We start from the raw sequence: 21,035 nt of genomic DNA, 5'->3' as shown, positions 1-21,035 counted from the left end.
AGGCTTTTCCATTCAAGGACTTTGGTGTTTCCATGCCAGGCGGTGTTCAACCAGTCACTATACTCCCCCCTGCAAATCTATATAAGTTTGTCAAATTTTAAATAACATGCCAAATCTCTGCAAACCTCTAAGAAAGTAGAGGTGCTGCTGTGCCTTATTTGTAATGGCACTTAGATGCTGGGCCCAGGCCAGATCCTTTGAATTGATAACACTGAGGAATTGAAAACTGCTGAGCTTCTCCACCTTTAATCCCCTGATAAGGACTGGACTGTGTACAGTACTATAAAAAGTATCTCCCCTGCCCCCCCCCACCTCCAGAACTGTTCACGTTTTATTGTTTTACAGCATTGAACCACAGTGGTTTAATTTGGCTTTTTTGATACTGAGTCTTTCGTGTCAAAGTGAAAACAGATCCCTACAAAGTGATCTAAATTAATTGCAAATACAAAACACAAAATAATTGATTGCTTAAGTATTTACCCCCTCAAGTCAGTATTTAGCATCTTTGGCAGTGGTTACAGCCTTGAGTCTGTATGGATAGGTGCTTTGCACATCTAAACAATTCAATTTTTCCCCATCCATCTTTACAAAACTACTCAAGCTCTGTCAGATTGTATGGAGATCATGAGTGAACAGCTCTTTGAAAGTCCAGCCACAAATTCTTAAATGGATTGAAGTCTAGACTCTGACCAGGACACTAACTGTATTGATGTGCGGTGTTTGGCTAATGCCAAACATAGTGCTAGTCTGATGGCCAAAAAGCTGAACTTTGTTTGAAACCATAGAACCTTCATCAGACCATAAAGCTTTTTTCCAGCCGACTTCAGAGTCTCCTACATGCCTTCTGGCAAACTCTAGCCGAGATTTCATGTGAGTTTTTTTTTCCATCAGTGGCTTTTTCTTTGCCGCTCTCCGATAAAGCTGTGACTGGTGAGCCACCTGGGCAGCAGTTGTATGTTCAGTCTCTCCCATCTCAGCCACTGAAGCTTGCAACTCCTCCAGAGTTGGCGCAGGTCTCTTCCCTCACTAGCCCCCTTCTTGCATGGTAACTCATTTTTTGAGGACTGCCTGCTCTAGGCAGACTTACAGCTGTGCCATCATCTTTCCATTTCTTAATGATTGACTTAACTGTACTCCAAGGGATATTCAGTTACTTGGAAATTTTCTTGTCTCCATCTCCTGACTTCTGCTTTTCAGTAACCTTTTTGTGGCGTTGTTTGGAGTGTACTTGTGTCTTTATGGTGTAGTTTTTGCCAGGATACCGATGCACCGGCAGTTGGACCTTCCAGATAAGGTGTAGGTTTCAATTGAAACACCTTGACTGCACATAGGTCTCCAAAATTAGATCTCCATTTATGTAGTTATTTGACTTCTAAAACCAACTGGCTGCACCAGTGATGATTTGGTGTGTCATATTAAAGGGGGTGAATACTTATACAATCAATTATTTTGCGTTTTATGTTTGTAATTAATTTAGATCACTTTGTAGGGATCTGTTTTCACTTTGGCACAAAATACTCTTTTTCTATTGATCAGTGTCAAAAAAGCAAAATTAAATCCACTGATTCAATGTTGTAAAACAATAAAATATAAAAACTTCCAAAGGAGGTTGAATACTTCTTATTGGCACTATAGTTTGTATTCCCTATACTTCCATGTTAAGACTTAATTACTGATATCTAGTAACAGTTGTGAGAGAAATATTGAAGAGTCATTACACTAAAGATTGTAGACTGATTAACCATATACCTATTACTGGAAACTATAATTAAGGATAGAAAAATTGAATATCTTGGACAATATTTTTAGAGTGAACCAATTTGAATTTGTGAAGAGTAGGTTATGATTGAAATATATAATTGAATTAAGAAAAGCCAGTAGGCCATGACCTATCAGATTACTAGTTCTTGTTTGAATGAGCTGCTACAAGTACTAGTAGAGATGGGTACAATTACAGCATTTAAAAGACGTCGGGACAAGTATGTGGATAGGAAAGGTTTAGATGGATATTGACCAAATTCACACAGATACATCTAGCTTAGGTCGGCATCTTGTTTGATACGATTGAGTTGGGCTGTAGAGTTTGTTTCCATTCTGTTTAACTCTGTTTTCCTTCAGCTCCTGAGTGTTCTTAAGGCCTAGGAAACAAGGATAAAATTAAACCTGAGGCCTCCAGACATTCCATAAAATCTTTAAATATTGTAACTACCTCCAAGGAGCACATTTTTTATTATCAAGCTATCTCCTTTGAAGCCAGAAGTAGGGCCTCCTCCAGTGGTCCCCAGCACGATGGATGTTAGTCTTCAGCCAATTCAAATTACTCTATGTACTGTAATATCAAGAAACAGCTAAAGACATTGGATTCAGCAAAGGCTATTAGCCCTGACAATATTCCAGCAATAGTACAGAAGACCTTTTCTCCAGAGCTTGCCACACCCTTGGCTGAGTTGTTCAGAAATAGCTAATATCCTGGCTTCTACCCAAGAATGAGAAAAAGTGCCAAGTATGTCCTCTCCACAAGAAACAGCACAAATCCGACCTGTTCATTTATTGCCTGATTATTCTGCTCACAGTCATCAATGCAGTGATGAAAGGGTGAATCACTTGACTATTGACAACCTGCTCATAAGAACTAATTTTGGATTCTACCAAAATTACTCAGCTACGGCTATGGATATACTCGTAGCTGGGGAATTGTAGTGGTTCAGAAACGCAGCTTACCACCATCATTTTGAGGGTAGTTGAGGATAGATTATTAAATGCTGGCTCAGCACCATTAAGGCAACACAGTGGTATAGTTAGTAGGGCTACTGCCTCAGAGTAACAGAGACCTGGATTCACTCCTGACCGTGGGTCCTGTCTGTGTGGAGTTTGCAACACTTCTATGTGAATGCATTTTTCCATATCTCAAATATGTGCAGGTTAATCAGTTACTTGGCACTGTAAATTGACCTTGGTGTGTTGGTCACTATTAGAATCTCATGGGAATTATGATAATGTGGGGAGAAATTTTATTTTAAAATAGAGGTTAATGTAAATGGACAGTAGATAACTGGCACAAACTTGGCAGGCTGAAGTGCCTATTTTTTGTTCTGTGGTACTCTGTAGTTTAATTGCATAATTGAAGTTGTCCTTGCAAACTGGTGCTGTTACGAGTTTGTAAGCTTACTGACTATTGCCTACTGCTGTGGGATTTTATGGGAAACAAAGTTAATTCTAACACAGCTCCAACTTTATTTTCAATTGGAGGTGATTGAAATTTTGTTTAGTGAGATTTTCTTAACTAGATCATGACCTGAGGATGTAGAAATGGAGTATTAACCACGATTCCCAAACCAGTTTTTTTGGTGAGGTTTAAGTGTATGTCATGACGAAATGATTGAAGAGAAGGATTTGGATTTGTGCAGTATCTTTAATGCAAAAGCATACTGTATGTAAATATGAGAAAACAAAAAAATAGGAGCAACAGCAATTTTCAGTCAGAATCTTTACATAATTTAATTATTATTTCATTGTTTTTGTCCTTTTAAATTGTGTAAGTGAAATTAACTTGTGAAATTTCTTTTGGAATGAAGCAGTGCAGGAGAAAATTGATCAAGTTCAAGAGTGATATCTTATTTTCCAAAGTATTTTGCCAATACCCTTGCTACTGAGCCATAATATATATTTTTTTACTTCCACAGGAGGAAGAAATGTTTCGGCCAAACATGTTTTTTCTTTTATTACTTCCACCTATTATATTTGAATCCGGATACTCCCTACACAAGGTAAGTGAGGGCAGTTGAGCTGAAAGAATGGAAGGACAAATTGTTTGTGTCAGTTTGTAGCTTTTTATTTTTCTTCTGGTTTAAAGCCCTCTTTATTTACTTGGCGTCCCTTGCTGTTAAAGTCAAATGTGAATAAAACTCGGGAGACCAGCTTCTTATAGTTACAACAGTTTATTGCGCACCCTTCTGCAGGAGTTTGAGACCCAGTTGTCGAAGGGAAGACACGTTAAGTACTGCCACCATCCAACAAGTGAGCTCACTTAGGTTACAGCCGTATATTTATACATAGTAAGTCCCATACATTACTGTTGCAAGATGTCATTTGAATTGGTACGCCCACCAAGTCTGTTAGTGCAAAACTTAGTTACAGATAAGAGAGTCCGCTAAATCACATTTTTTTTTTGATGGGGGGTCCTCTTTCAATATTTTTATTAGTTTCTACATAGAAGAATACAGAGTATAAGAAAGTGTATATATGTTAAAAAAAACTACCAATTACATTATATCTGTTCATAATAACAATCTCATTACCCCGTATTCATGTAGGTTAGACAGTTATATTGAAATATACTAATTTATTACAAAAAAAAGTCTAACCCCTACCAAGACCGAAGCTGTTTATTAAGGAGATAAAAAGGTAAAATACCTTCTCGTATAATAAAAATTAATAATAACGAACATCTAAATTTAAACAACAAATTGAGGGTTTTGAAAGTTTTGAAAATAATTCAGAAAGTCTTGAAGTATAAGAAATAATTTGTCCTCTAATGTAGGCCTTGAAAGTGTCCCATACAATAAGATTAGAAGTCGCTTCCTTTTTATTCTCTTCAAAGAACAAAATAATATGCTTCTCTAGAAATTTTAAAAATTCCTTATCAGATAACAAAGTTGTATTAAAATGCCAGAATTTGTTGGTTTGAGGAAGACCAGGGAGTCTTAAAGATAGAAATATAGGAGTATGATCTGAAACAGCAACCTCTTTATATTCACAGGAACGAACTGATGAAATCATTTGACTATCGATTTTTAAAAAAAAAAATCAATCCTGGAATATGTATGATGAAAATGGGGAAAAAACGAATACTCCCTATCTAAAGGATGTAAAAAAAAAGCGCCACACTTCAATAAAAAGGATTGAAAAAAAAAAAGCTGATTTATTAAGTGACACTGGTTTAGAAGATGATTGGTTTAAAATTGGGTCTAGCCAACAGTTAAAATCTCCTCTCTTCACCAAAGAATAAAGATTCAGATCTGGTAAAAATGGAAAAAAAAATGTTCAAAGAATCCTGGATCATCTACATTTGGGGCATACATGTTGGCAAATACTATTAATTTATTATCTAGTTTTCCTGAAACTATAACAAAACGTCCATTAGTATCAGACACTACTTTATGTTGGACAAAGGAAAGTGTAAGGTTTAATTGCAGATGGATATTCCTTCCTGTCCTTATCAGTGAGTCCTCCTCCCTCCCTATTCAAACAAGGGTATAGGGTACAATTCATCAAATTCTCAATGTCTCTCTGCAAATTAAGACTGAACTGGTATAAGCCATTTTTTTTTTTTTTGCTGACTTCTGAAGACAGAGTTTACTTTAGTTCAAAAATCCCTCTTCAGTCCCAATTATTCTTTTAGCCAGAGATTACATAGGTTCAAAACGATATTTTTATAGCCTGAATTTTAGATCTTTCAGAAAGGACAGGGAGGAAGGCAAAAGAGGTGGGGGCGTGGCGCTGTGGATCAGAGGTAGTGTCAGGGTTGCAGAAAAAGAGGACGCCATGGAGGGATTGTCTACAGAATCTCTGTAGGTGGAGGTTAGGAACAGGAAGGGGTCAATAACTGTATTGGGTGTTTTTTATAGGCCGCCCAATAGCAACAGAGATATCGAGGAGCAGATAGGGAAACAGATCCTGGAAGGGTGTAATAATAACCGAGTTGTGATGGCAGATTTTAATTTCCCCAATATCGATTGGCATCTCCCTAGAGCAAGGGGTTTAGATGGGGTGGAGTTTGTTAGGTGTGTTCAGGAGGGTTTCTTGACACAATATGTAGATAAGCCTACAAAAGGAGAGGCTGTACTTGATTTGGTATTGGGAAATGAACCTGGTCAGGTGTCAGTGGGAGAGCATTTTGGAGATAGTGATCATAATTCTATCTCCTTTACAACAGCATTGGAGAGAGATAGGAACAGACAAGTTAGAAAAGTGTTTAATTGGAGTAAGGGGAATTATGAGGCTATCAGGCAGGAAATTGGAAGCTTAAATTGGAAACAGATGTTCTCAGGAAAAAGTATGGAAGAAATGTGGCAAATGTTCAGGGGATATTTGTGTGGAGTTCTGCAATGAGACAGGGAAGTTATGGTAGGGTACAGGAACCGTGGTGTACAAAGGCTGTAATAAATCTAGTCAAGAAGAAAAGAAAAGCTTACAAAAGGTTCAGAGAGAAGATTATAAGACTAATAGGAAGGAGCTTAAAAAGGAAATTAGGAGAGTCAGAAGGGGCCATGAGAAGGCCTTGACAGGCAGGTTTAAGGAAAACTCCAAGGCATTCTACAAGTATGTAAAGAGCAAGAGGATAAGATGTGAAAGAATAGGACCTATCAAGTGTGACAGTGGGAATGTATGTATGGAACTGGAGGAAATAGCACAGGTATTTAATGAATACTTCAGTTTTCACTATGGAAAAGGATCTTGATGATTGTAGTGATGACTTGCAGCAGACTGAAAAGCTTGAGCATGTAGATATTAGGAAAGAGGATGTGCTGGAGCTTTTGGAAAGCATCAAGTTGGATAAGTCACCAGGACTGGATGAAATGTACCCCAGGCTACTGTGGGAGCCGAGGGAAGAGATTGCTGAGCCTCTGGCAATGACCTTTGCATCATCAATGGGGATGGGAGAGGTTCCGGAGGATTGGAGGGTTGCAGATGTTGTTCCTTTGTTCAGGAAAGGGAGTAGAGACAGCCCAGGAAATTATGGACCAGTGAGTCTAACCTCAGTGGTTGGTAAGCTGATGGAGAAGATCCTGAGAGGCAAGATTTATGAACATTTGGAGAGGTATAATATGATTAGAAATAGCATGGCTTTGTCAAGGGCGGGTCGTACCTTATGAGCCTGATTGAATTTTTTGAGGATGTGACTAAACACATTGATGAAGGAAAAGCAGTAGATGTAGTGTATATGGATTCAGCAAGGCACTTGATAAGGTACCCCATGCAAGCCTTATTGAAAAAGTAAGGAGGCATGGGATCCAAGGGGACATTGCTTTGTGGATCCAGAATTGGCTTGCCCACAGAAGGCATAGTGTGGTTGTAGACTGGTCATATTCTGCATAGAAGTCGGTCACCAGTGGAGTGCCTCAGGGATCTGTTCTGGGACCCTTACTCTTCGTGATTTTTATAAATGACCTGGATGAGGAAGTGGAGGGATGGGTTAGTAAGTTTGCTGATGACACAAAGGTTGGAGGTGTTGTGGATAGTGTGGAGGGCTGTCAGAGGTTACAGCGGAACATTGATAGAATTCAAATCTGGGCTGAGAAGTGGCAGATGGAGTTCAACACAGATAAGTGTGAAGTGGTTCATTTTGGTAGGTCAAATATGATGGCAGAATATAGTATTAACGGTAAGACTCTTGGCAGTGTGGAGGATCAGAGGGATCTTGGGGTCCGAGGCCATTGGACGCTCAAAGCAGCTACACAGGTTGACTCTGTGGTTAAGAAGGCGTACGGTGTATTGGCCTTCATCGATCATGGAATTGAACTTGGGAGCCGAGAGGTAATGTTGCAGCTATATAGGACCTTGGTCAGACCCCACTTGGAGTACTGTGCTCAGTTCTGGTTGCCTCACTACAGGAAGGATGTGGAATCTATAGAAAGGATGCAGAGGAGAGTTACAAGGATGTTGCCTAGATTGGGGAGCATGCCTTATGAGAATAGGTTGAGTGAACTCGGCTTTTTCTCCTTGGAGTGACGGAGGATGAGAGGTAACCTGATAGAAGTGTATAAAATGATGAGAGGCATGGATTGTGTGGATAGTCAGAGGCTTTTTTCCAGGGCTGAAATGGTTGCTACAAGAGGACACAGGTTTAAGGTGCTGGGTAGTAGGTACAGAGGAGATGTCAGAAGTAAGTTTGGTGAGTGTGTGGAATGGGCTGCCGGCAACGGTGGTGGATGCGGATACGATAGGGTCTTTTAAGAGACTTTTGGATAGGTACATGGAGCTTAGAAAAATAGAGAGCTATAGGTAAGCCTAGAAATTTCTAAGGTAGGGACATGTTCCGCACAAATTTGTGGGCTGAAGGCCCTGTATTGTGCTGTTGGTTTTCTATGTTTCTAATTCCTCATTGCCAATAGTATTGAAGTGAGATTGTGATTTTAGGGAGAACGTATTGTGAATTTTTATAATTGATCTATGATCCTTGTTATGTTACTCCTGTTTGTGCTCTTTATTCCCACCAATATACAAACCCTATTTCCAGAAAAGTTGGGATATTTTCCAAAATGCAATAAAAACAAAAATCTGTGATATGTTAATTCACGTGAAGCTTTATTTAACTGACAAAAGTACAAAGAAAAGATTTTCAATCGTTTTACTGACCAACTTAATTGTATTTTGTAAATATACACAAATTTAGAATTTGATGGCTGCAACACACTCAACAGAAGTTGGGACAGAGTTAAAATAAGATTGAAAAGTGCACAGAATCTTCAAGTAATACCGGTTTGGAAGACTCCACATTAAGCAGGCTAATTGATAGCAGGTGAGGTATCATGACTGAGTATAAAAGTAGCGTCCATCAATGGCTCAGTCTTTGCAAGCAAGGATGGGTCGTGGCTCACTCCTTTGTGCCAAAATTCGTGAGAGAATTGTTAGTCAGTTCAAAAGGAACATTTCTCAACGCAAGATTGCAGCAAATTTAGGTCTTTCAACATCTACAGTACATAATATTTTGAAAAGATTCAGAGACGTTTCAGTGCGTAAAGGGCAAGGTCGGAAACCACTGTTGAATGTGCATGATCTTCGAGCCGTCAGGCGGCACTGCCTAAGAAACTGTCATGCTACTGTGACAATTATAGCCACCTGGGCTTGGGAGGACTTCGGAAAACCATTGTCACTCAATACAGTCCATCGCTGCATCCAGAAATGCAACTTGAAACTGTATTACGCAAGGAGGAAGCCATACATCAACTCTATGCAGAAAAGCCGGCGAGTTCTCTGGGCCCGAGCTCAACTCAGATGGACTGAAAAACTATGAAACCATGTGCTGTGGTCAGATGAGTCCACATTTCAGCTAGTTTTCGGAAAAAACGGGCGTCGAGTTCTCCGTGCCAAAGATGAAAACGACCATCCAGATTGTTATCAGCGGAAGGTGCAAAAGCCAGCATCTGTGATGGTATGGGGGTGCATCAGTGCCCACGGCATGGGTGAGTTGCATGTGTGTGAAGGTACCATTGACTCTGAGGCGTATATTAGGATTTTAGAGAGACATATGTTGCCATTAAGGCAACGTCTCTTCCCGGGACGTCCATGCTTATTTCAGCAGGACAATGCCAGACCACATTCTGCACGGGCTACAACAGCGTGGCTTTGTAGACACAGATTGCGTGTGCTTGACTGGCCTGCTGCCAGTCCAGATCTATCTCCTATTGAAAATGTATGGCGCATCATGAAGAGGAGAATCAGACAACGGAGACCACAGACTGTTGAGCAGCTGAAGTCTTATATCAAGCAAGAATGGATAAAATTTCCAATTGCAAATCTACTACAATTAGTATCCTCAGTTCCAAAACGATTAAAAAGTGTTATTAAAAGGAAAGGTGATGTAACACAATGGTAAACATGCCTCTGTCCCAACTTTTGTTGAGTGTGTTGCAGCCATCAAATTCTAAATCTGTGTATGTTTACAAAATACAATTAAGTTGGTCAGTAAAACTATTGAAAATCTTTTCTTTGTACTTTTGTCAGTTAAATAAAGGTTCACGTGAATTAACATATCACGGATTTTTGTTTTTATTGCATTTTGGAAAATATCCCAACTTCTCTGGAAATGGGGTTTGTAATTATATCTGGAAATCATGACTAGAACATCTCATTAACAATTTCATTTTACTGGTTCTGAGAAAATGGTAGAACCCTGATCTCATGCTTGCTATTAGATTTAATTTGAAAACAAAAATAAAATGGGAACAGATCAATGTAAATATTCAATGCTATGCCAATTTTGAATGTTATCCTTTCCTTTCATGAGTAAACTTCGTACTTGACAATCAGAAGGTGCTTGCAAGATATTATGGCTAAGTCTTACAATTGGAAAAAAAAACCAGGGTGAGTTTATTACTGAACTTGCCATTTAGATATCATAGCACACACTCAGATCTACCTGATCTGAAACCATAATTAATCTTCACAAACTGTAAGCAAGAAAGCTTGCAAATTTGCCAAATGACACAATACATATTATATTTATGAGACAGTGGATTAGAAATTATCTTTGCACTTTATCAGGTACTGCAGATTTCTGCTGTGTTGAAGGTTTGCTCTGTGCTTAATTGGCTGTCACCAACTTATAGTTGTTAAACTGAAAATGGAACTTCCTTGTGTCAAGACAGGACTGATAGCTGGGTTTACCACTGATGTTAAGCAAGGGTCTCAGCCCAATACACTGACTGTTGACTCTTTTCCATAGATGCTATCTGGCCTGTTAAGTTCCTTCAGCATTTTGTGTGTGTTGCTTAGATTTCCAGCATCTGCAGATTTTCTTGTGTTGAAGTTAATTCTCTGAGAAAAACATTGTCCTTTATTGAATTTGTGGAAATTGAAGGTAGGGACAGTTTATAAATGGTGTCATATAGTAATACAGCACAGAAATAGGCTCTTCAGCACAGCACATCCATGCCAACCAAGATGTTCATCTAAACTAGTTCCATTGTCTGCGTTTGGTTCATCCACTAAATATTTACTATCCATGAACCTACAGTGGTACCAGGATCAGACCACAGCCACAGTGTCACTAGGGCTGTAGATCACAATATTTAGATACTGTATTCCTTGTTAATGTCGTGTTGCCTTTCAGCAGAAACAACTATATTGGAGGTTCAAGAAAAATAGGGGTCCGTTTAATTCAGTTATAGTTCCTGACTTTCTACCTTATGGTATTGTGAGGGAACAGCAAAGCTTTAGGGTGCAACCTTTTTGATCCTTTTTCTGTATGTAATCTAACAATGTCATTACATGTGTAATGATATATAAAAAAATGACGCCTGTGCTAAGGTGAATCCTGAAGAGAAATGCTGATCTAAATTTCAGCTGGAACAAGTACTATCACCTTAAACTTGTGTAAAATGGCTTCTCGTGCAGGAAGTACACATAACTGAAACATGGTGCATGTTTAGTTTTGTTATAAACCAATTCCTATACTCTTTTTCAAAGTTCTTTACTGATTCAAGAGTGATTACATTTTAAACTTTGTTCAAAGGTGATCCAGGCAGTTGGAGAACATGGTTAGAAGTGCCAGGCACAGTTCAGTGAATTTGGATAATGTTGCAGTACAGATTTTGCATGTTCTTCCTATCATTGGGCAGATGTCTGGTTTCCTGCCACACCCTAGAGATGTGAGATTTGTAAACTAACCGCTTTCCTGATGTATAGTAAATGGTGGAATTTGTGGGGAGTTAGTATAGGGAGGATAAGCTATAAAGAAAATTAGTGGACATGTGAGATTACTCTGCAAGCCAGGATGGGCTAGATGACCCCTTAAATGTTGGAAGGAAATGTGGATAACCCTGCAATTCTTTTGTTCCTTACAAAACATAAAACTTGGAAAGTACGAGCAGGCATGCTTAACATTAATTTTTTTATATATACATTCTGAGCAGTCTAATCACACAACTCCCACAAAACCTTTCATTTTCATTGTCATTATGCAAATTGTGTTTACACTCTTAATTTTTTTTATTTCAGGGAAATTTCTTCCAGAATATTGGATCCATTACTCTCTTTGCTGTATTTGGCACAGCAATTTCAGCTTTCATTGTAGGTGGTGGTGTATACTTTCTTGGTAAGGTAAGTTGTGTAACGTAAACTTTTGATCTTAGTTCTGTCTTAAACTTTGATCTGGTCCTTTAAAAAGGAGTTATCATGATTTATCTTATTTATGCTTATTTTTTTGTCAGTGTTCCTGAAGTTTTGAGGAACTAAAATCTGCAGTTGTTTCTGATTCTGATTTAAAGCTGGTGCAATTTGTATGACAAAGGTGGCATGAATTATTTCTCATCTATGTTTGTTCCATTAATTTATTAAATTATTACTTATTGAGAGCTTAAAATGTAATGAAAAATAATTGCACCAGAATTGGATAAATAGGATTTCTGATCATCTGAAATTTTTCTCTCTTCTAGAATCATGCTAGTTGCTTATAGCTGGGTCGTGTCAGTGTCACAAATGGTTCAAACTGACACACTGCTTCATTAAGGATTTGAAAATAGGGCCACAAGACAAAGGAGCAACATTGGGATGTTTGGTTCATTGTGATTGTTCTGCCATTCAATCGTGACTGATTTATTATCCCTATCAACCTCATTCAAAAAGAAAATTTATTATCAAAGTACATATATGTCACCATATACAAACTTGAGATTTATTTTCTCATGGGCATTCACAGTAGATACAAGAAAGACAATAGAATCAATGAAGGGCACCCCTGACAGAATGGACAAACAACTAACATGCAAAAGACAAAAATTGTGGAAATACAAAAAAAATAATAAATAGATAACAGGAGACAAATAGTCCATGGGAGTGGTGATTTCAATAGGCTATGGGAACAGTTAAGTGATGGATGATGAAGCCTGATGATTGAGAGGTAATAATTGTTCCTGAACCTGATGGTGTGGGTCTTCAGGCTCCTGTGGCTCCTGTACCTCCTTCCTGATGGCAACAGTGCGAAGAGAGCATGACCTGCATGTTGGGGGTCAGTGGTGATGATGCTTTCCTGTGACAGCGCTCCATGTAGATGTGCTTAATAGTGGGAAGGGTTTTACTTGTGATGGACTGGACTGTATCCACTATTGTAGCATTTTCCCATTCAAGGGCATTCTCCTGCCTTCTCCCCATTAAATTCTGATGTCCTTACTAATCATGAACCTCCGCATTAAATATACCCAATAACTTGGCCTCCACAGACATCTATGGCAATGAATTCCACAGATTCACCACCCTTGGGTTAAAGAACTTCCTCCTCTCTTTTCTAAAGGAACATCTTTGTATTCTGAGGCTGTGTCCTCTGATCCTAGATTCTTCCACTAGGAAACATCTAAATGTCTACTCTATCTAGGCCTGTCAATATTTGCTAGCTTTTAATGAGATTCTCACTCTGCCATTCCTGCAAGTACCGGTCCAGAGCCATCAAACACCCCTCATATGTTAATCCTTTTGTTCCCAGATCATGTTCGTGAACCTTCTCTGGATCCTTTCCAGTGCTACACATTCTTCCTTGGGTAAGGGCCCAACACTGGTCACAGTATTCCAAGAGCAGCCTGATCAATGCCTTTTAAAGCCTCCACAGTATTCCAAGAGCAGCCTGATCAATGCCTTTTAAAGCCTCAGCATTACATCCTTCTATATTTTGGTCCTCTCGAAATGAAAGCTAACATTGCATAAAGAAGTGTTCCCAACACTGGATTACTGCAGAAGGTCTCTAGTCTCCAGAAGACACTGGAAAAAAAGCTCTCTTTATTCCTATACTTTGCCTTTTGCCAGTCAGCCAATCCTCTATCTATGCTGGTATCTTTCCTATAATAACATGGGCTCTTACCTTGTTTAGCAGCCTCATGTGCGGCACCTTTTCAATTCCTACTGGAATTCCAAGGAAACAACATTCACTGACTTTCCTCTGTCTATCCTGCCTATTATTTCCTCAAAGAATTGAACAGGTTTGTCAGGCACAATAAGGCCTATTTTATCATGTGCCTCCAAGTACTCCAAATCCTCATTTTTAATAATGGACTCCCAACATCTTTCTGGCCACTGAGGTCAGGCTAACTGGTCAATAATTTTCTGTCTTTTCCCTCCCTGCTTTCTTAGTGATTAAAGTATAGTTATCTTCCTTCAAACAGAGTCGTTCGTACCAGCCATGGTATACGTCAGCTGGCATACTTGTTCTGCCAGAACTTAACTTAACTTGCTTTCCTTATGAAATTCCATAGCAGAGGAGAATTCTTCAGACTTTTTTCTTATTAATGAAAACTGTGCACCTAACAATACTTTTTTTAAAAAAAAAAAAAATTCCATTTCTAGGCAAGTTATGTTCAACTATCTAGATCACAGTTAAGTGGGTGCCAGATGTTCCAGAAGTTACCATGACATATTAATGTCACTCAACAAAGCCATCATTACTTAAATTAGACAAGGAGACACTATAGGTCCATTGGAAATTGTTACTTGGTTTCTTTGACAAATGACTAAAATCAGTATAAAATAACTATAAATGTACTTGGTGCTCTATCTGTGGAAAAATCTGTTAAATCCCACTTTGTCGTCCTCTGTCACATTAGAATCCACAGTGCTGAATTGCAAACAAATCATCCTTGACCCCCAAGGCACTACCTAAGAGAATGACGATTGAATACAGATCTCTGAAATGAAAAAAAGTCAGTAACATCCAATTTAACAAAAGCAAAACATCGTATTTGTTGGGACCGAAAATAAAAAACAGGAGGAAAAAAAAGGAAATATGGACTGGTTCAGGTGGCTTCCGTGAAAAGAAGATAAGCTAATGTTACAAGTCTTTTATCAGAATTGCAAGAGTGAGATATAACAAGCTGTACTGACAAAGTAGCTAACTGTGGAGGTTACTGAAAAGATGAAAGGCAGGAGAGATTAAATAACAGAAGGAATAGTGTAGCAAAGCAAAAGATGATGATACTAAGATGTAAACAAGGAATGGACAGAGGAGAGGAAAACACGGATGTGGCTTCTTAACCCCTGTTTTGTACCTCTGTATTCATGTACAACTACAGAATCTTCTTGACTCTAATCAAAGGATGAATGAATGTATGCAGCACTTTTCGCTGCTCAGGATATTCCAAGATCTTATGAAACCAGTGTATTATTTGAAATATTGTCACCACTGGTACATTGGCAAATACAACTTCGAGTTGGTACATGCCAAACGTTAAATGACAACAAATATACATAAACTTTAATCTTTTTAGGCAGTGATTGGCAATCCATTCAGAAAACTGTTTTAGTGTTCTTTTTTGCCATCTCCTAAATAGATTTCTATTTAATGTTTGCTCTGATTGTAGAACATTCTTGAATCAAAATTGTGGGATAGAAGTAAATGTCATTAGCTGAGCCAAATTAATAATTATTATGAGCAATGTAGACAAATGCATCTTTCTAGCAACACACATCAAAGTTGCTGGTGAACGCAGCAGGCCAGGCAGCATCTCTAGGAAGAGGTGCAGTCGACGTTTCAGGCCGAGACCCTTCGTCAGGACTAACTGAAGGAAGAGTGAGTAAGGGATTTGAAAGTTGGAGGGGGATCTTTCTTTCTTTATTAATCTTTTTATTAATTTAAAAGGAGCATAGATACAATCGAGGAGAATTATCTCAAATATATATGTCAGTAACAATATAAACTGATTAAGATAGACATTGTCAAAATCATAGATATTGTGAAACTAGTATAAAATATATTTTAAAAAATGAAAATAGCAATTCTCCTCTATCAGTTTATGAAAAAAAAGGAAAAAACATTGGGTTTTAAATGAAAAGAGAAAAAAACACTACACTATAGGAAAAGAAAACCAAAATAAAGGGACTGGGCTGCCCATTTTGAGGATACGACCAAAAAAAGAGACTTTCTGATCAAATCTAAAACTTCGGGAAAAAAAAGTGAAAGGGTAATAAATCAAATTAAATGAAATATTGGATAAAAGGTTGCCAGATTTGCTCAAATTTAAAGGATGTATCAAATGTCCGACTTCTTGTTTTCTCTAAACTTAAACAGGACATAATGGAGGAGGGCCAATAAAAGACCGAAGGTGGATTCAAATCCTTCCACTTCAATAAAGTGGTTTTCCTAGTCAGTAAGGTCAAAAAGACTATTATACGTTGAGTGGAAACAAGAATATTTCCTGCTTCTGATGGGATAATCCCAAAGATTGCCGTAAGCAAATTAGGTTGTAGATCCAGATCCAAAACTTTTGATAGTATTTTAAAATATCTCTCCAAAAGTTATCTAGCTTTATACAAGACCAATACAAATGAGTTAAAGTGACCAGCTCAGTATTACATCTGTCACAAATAGGACTGATATTGGAGAAAATACACACTAGTTTATCCTTTGACATATGGGCTTGATGCACTACTTTGAACTGTATCAAGGAATGACGGGCACAAATAGATGAGTTGTTAACCAAATGAAAAATTTTACTCCACTGATTATCTGAAAATGACTCTTGAAATTCCGATTCCCAAGCGCGTTTAATTTTATCATTAGATATCATTTGTGAATTCAATAACTGTTTATAGATTATAGGTATCAGCCCTTTTTGAAATGGTTTTAAACTGAAAGAGGGCGTCTGTCATATTAGATGAATAAGCAGAAGGGTAATTTGGCAGCAAACCACGTAAAAAGATTCATAATTTGTAAATATCTAAAAAAGTGTACATTAGATAAATCATATTTATCCACTAACTGAGAAAAAGACATTAAACAGTCCCCTAAAAACAAATCTGAAAAAGTTATTATTCCCTTGGTTTTCCGAATTAAAAAGGTCTTATCCAAAATTGATGGTTTAAAAAAGTAATTGAGGTGGATATTACTAGAAAGAATAAAATTATTTAACTCAAAATCTACAAAACTGAAACCAAATACTTAACGTATGTTTAATAATAGGATTATAATCTTGTCTGCTAATCTTAGAAAACAAAAAGGGAAGAGGAGCTCCCAGTAAAGAGGCCAAAGAGAATCCTTATTTACTTCCAAATCCAACCATGAAGGACATTCATGTATATCTGAATAGTGAATCCAAAAAGTAATATATCGAATATTTATTGCCCAATAGTACATTCTAAAGTTAGGAAAAGCCATACCACCATCCTTTTTTAATTTCTGCAATAAGGGTTTACTCAATCTCGGATTTTTATTGTTCCAAATATAAGATAAAATTATAGAATCTATTCTGTTGAAGAACTTTTCAGGAACAAAGGAAGGAACTGCCAGAAATATATATAAAATTTCAGTGAAACTATCATTTTAATAGCATTAATTCAACCTATTAAAGATAATGTCGTAGGCAACCATTTAGAAAGCATTTGTTTGGTGTAGCCAATTAATGGGGAAAAAAAATATACGTATAGAGATCCTTGATTTTTAGTAATTTTAATACCAAGATAGGTAAAGTAAATTTTAGCAATACTAAAAGGTATTTGATGATTTGGATCCAAGTAATTATTATTAGGAAAAACTCATTTCTATGTAAATTTAATTTATACCCAGAAAAACTACTGAATTCAGAAAATATAGATAACCAAGAACGAGTAGATTTCCTAGGATCTGGAATATAAACTAATAGGTTATCTGAGTATAACAAAACCTTGTGTATTTTGTCCCTTCTCTTAATACCCTGAACAGTGTTAGAATCTCTAAGAGCAATAGCAAGGGGTTCTAAGGCCAAGTTAAGTAGTAAAGGGCTAAGAGGGCGTCCCTGTCGAGTACCCCTATGTAATCTAAAATAGGGAGATTTTTGATTAATAGTTACAACAGCAGCCATAGGAGCATGATGGATCAATTTAATCCGGGAAATAAATCCTGGGCCAAGATTAAATCTTTCCAAAACCTCAAATAAGTAAGACCACTCCACCCTATCAAAAGATTTTTCTGCATCAAGAGAAACAACACATTCAGATTCTTTAGATGGAGAAGTCAATAATATTTAATAATCTTTGAATATTAAAATGTGAATATCTATTTTTAATAAATTCAGTTTGGTCATTGGAAATCACAGTAGGTAAAATATTCTCAAGTCTATTAGCCAAGATCTTAGAATTTTAAAATCCACATTCAATAGAGAAATTGGTCTATAAGAGGTGCATTCAGATAAATCTTTATCTTTTTTAGGAATTAGAGAAATTGAGGCATCATAGAACACTTTTGGGAGAGTCCCAGAGGACATAGAATCAGTGAAAATTTGACATAACTGAGGTATATCAGTAAAAGTCTTATAAAGTTCCACTGTATATCCATCCGGTCCCAGAGCCTTAGCTGATTGGAGAGAGGATATAGCCCTTGCTATTTCCTCTTGTTAGGTGCATCTAATGTATTCATATCTTGAATAGAGATTTTAGGTATATTTAATTTTTGCAAAAAACTATTCATAAAGGTAATATTATCTAAAAATTTAGAATCATAAAGATTAGAGTAAAAATCCATAAATATCTTATTAATTTCATAAGGATCTACCATTGCAGTTCTATCAGGTCTTCGTATTTTCAGGATCTGTCTTCCAACCATATTTGCTTTTAACTGACCAGCTAATGGTTTGCCTGATTTGTCTCCATGTATATAAAATTGGCTTTTGGATTTAAGAAGTTGCTGTTCAATGGGAAAAGTCAAAAGCAAATCATGTCGTGCTTGGAGTTCCACCCTTTCCTTAAAGAGATCCTCACTAGGCTTTATTGAATAGAGTTTATCTATTTCTTTAATCCTATTAGTGATCAGCAAAAGTTTCACCTTAGTTTTCCTTCTTGAACCTACCGAAAATGAAATTATCTGTCCTCTAAGAAAAGATTTCATGGCATCCCAAATTAACCAAATTTGACATTCTCTCAGTTGTATTCAATTCAAAAAATAGAGAAATTTGTTCTTTAATAAAATTTACAAAAGTTGAATCTTGCAACAATGAAATATTAAATCTCCACTGAGGTATGTAAATATTATCCATGAGTTCCAAAGTTAGTTTCATAAGTGCATGATCTGACAACGCAATCACATCATACGCACACTCTACAACAGAGGACACCAGTCGCGTATTCAACAAAAAATAATCAATTCTTGAATATTTATGGTATACATGGGGGGAAAAAAGAAAAATATTTTTCTTTAGGAAATTTAAATCTCCAAATGTCGACCAGATAGTATTCTAATTTAAAAAAAAGAATTAATACAAGTTTACAATTAATATTAGTAACGGATTGGTGGACGATCTGTCAATCGACGGGTTAAGACAACAGTTAAAGTCACCGCCCATAATCAACTTATGTTCATTTAAATTCAGCAATACAGAAAATAGCTTCTTTAAAAATTCAGGGCTATCTATATTGGGTGCATATACACACACCAAAGCCACCTTTTGATCACACAACAAACCAGTGACAATTAAATATCTTCCAATTAAATCAGTAACAGTATTAAAATGAAAAAAAGGGATTTTAGAATTAATAAAAATAGATACCCCTCTTATTTTATTTACTGATAAAGGATGAAATAAGGGTCCCTTCCAAAATTTAAAAAAGCGTTTGTTTTTTTTGTCCTGTCTACGAATCTGAGTCTCCTGTGCGACAAATGCACCATCTCAATTTTAATCTTTCCGCCTCCTACCTCTGCTTTCAAGAGAATTCTATTGAAAAACTACATTTAATAGTCACATTTTCAAATACTTATCCTATTTTCCTATGTTGTGACAAAATAGTGAAAATAGCTTGGCTTTAAACAAGGGTTGTATGCTTCTGAAAGTAACCCACATTTAATTCAATATTAATACTTGCTTTTTCTCTCTCAATTTAGGCTGAGGTTATCTATAAACTCACAGTGACAGACAGGTGATTATTTCCACATTAACAGTTTTTTTGTAAAGAATTATTTAATGGTGTCTCTTTGAGGGCTTTGCTGTTGCTTGCATGGTGGGTGCTGAGAATGCTGATGCTTTATGCCAGAGTAAGTGTGGGGGGGGGGAGGGGGAGGTTTAATGCTGCTTGCTGCTGCTTGTGTGTGGGAGGTAGGTAGAGGGCTTTGGGGCTCTTACTTTTTTCTGTCATTCAGTCTTTGCGATTTTTTTTCTTCTGTTTCAAGGATGTCTGCACAGAGTGAGAATTTCGGGTTATTGCTTGAAATTATGATTGATTTGAGTCTTATATAGTGTGTGTATATGTGTGTGTATATATGTGTGTGTATGTGTGTGTGTATATATATATATATATATATACACACACAATATATATACACACATACATACACACATATATATGCATATACACACACACATATATACATACACACATATATATATGTATGTGTGTATGTTTATATGTGTATATATATGTGTGTGTGTGTGTATATATATATATATATATATATATATATATATATATTTATTTTTTTTTTCCACCCCTTCATGTATTATTTTACAACACTGAATCACAGAATAGGGTTTTTTTTGACAACTGATCAACAGAAAACAGCTCCTTTGTGTCAAGGCGGAAACAGGTCTCTACAAAATAATCTAAATTAATTACAAATATAAAACACAAAGTAAATGACTGCATAAGTATTCATTCCCCACCCCCTTAATATGACACACCAAATCATCACTGGTGGTGCAGCCAGTTGGTTTCAGAAGTCACATAATTACCTAAATGGAGATCTGTTGTTGAAGACCTGTGTGCAGTCAAGGTGTTTCAATTGATTGCAGTAAAAATACACCTGTATCTGGAAGGTCCAACTGCTGGTGACTCAGTATCCTGGCAAAAACTACACCATGAAGATAAAGGAACACTCTAAGCAACTCTGCAAACAGGTTATTGAAAAACACAAGTCAGGAGATGAGTACAAGAAAATTTCGAAGTTGCTGAATATCCCTTTGAGTACAGTTAAGTCAATCATTAAGAAATGGAAATATGGCACAGCTGTAGATCTGCCAAGAGCACTGAGTGACTGTGCGAGAAGGGGACGAGTGAAGGAGGCCACCAAGAAACCTATGATAACTCTGAATGAGTTACAAGCTTCAGTGACTGAGATGGTAGAGATTGCACTTAGAACAACTGTTGCCCGGGTGTTTCACCAGTTGCAGCTTTATGGGAGAGTGGCAAAGAGAAAGCCACTGTTGGGGGGAAAAAACTCACATGAAATCTCAGCAAGAGATTGCCAGAAGCATGTGAGAGAATCTGAAGTCAGCTGGAAGAAGGTTCTAAGATTTGACAAAACCAAAATTGAGCTTTTTGGCCTTCAGATTAAATGCTATGTTTGGCATAAGCCAAACACTATATGTCAA

General features: G+C 37.1%; 1 protein-coding gene across 1 annotated transcript in view; it reads left to right on the top strand.

The window, feature by feature from the left end:
- slc9a8 (solute carrier family 9 member 8) overlaps positions 1–21,035 on the top strand; it is a 112,332-nt gene that overhangs the window by 51,357 nt on the left and 39,940 nt on the right. Inside the window, exons 5-7 of the mRNA XM_072240173.1 lie at positions 3,684–3,767; positions 11,722–11,823; positions 19,553–19,587. Coding sequence (XP_072096274.1) covers positions 3,684–3,767; positions 11,722–11,823; positions 19,553–19,587 — 221 coding nt within the window. The remainder of the gene's footprint in view (positions 1–3,683; positions 3,768–11,721; positions 11,824–19,552; positions 19,588–21,035) is intronic.

This window comes from Mobula birostris, chromosome 2 (genome assembly GCF_030028105.1).
Source record: "Mobula birostris isolate sMobBir1 chromosome 2, sMobBir1.hap1, whole genome shotgun sequence".
NCBI lineage: Eukaryota > Metazoa > Chordata > Chondrichthyes > Myliobatiformes > Myliobatidae > Mobula > Mobula birostris.
Note: the sequence above shows the minus strand (reverse complement) of the source record. Positions and strands in the feature narration are given on the sequence as shown.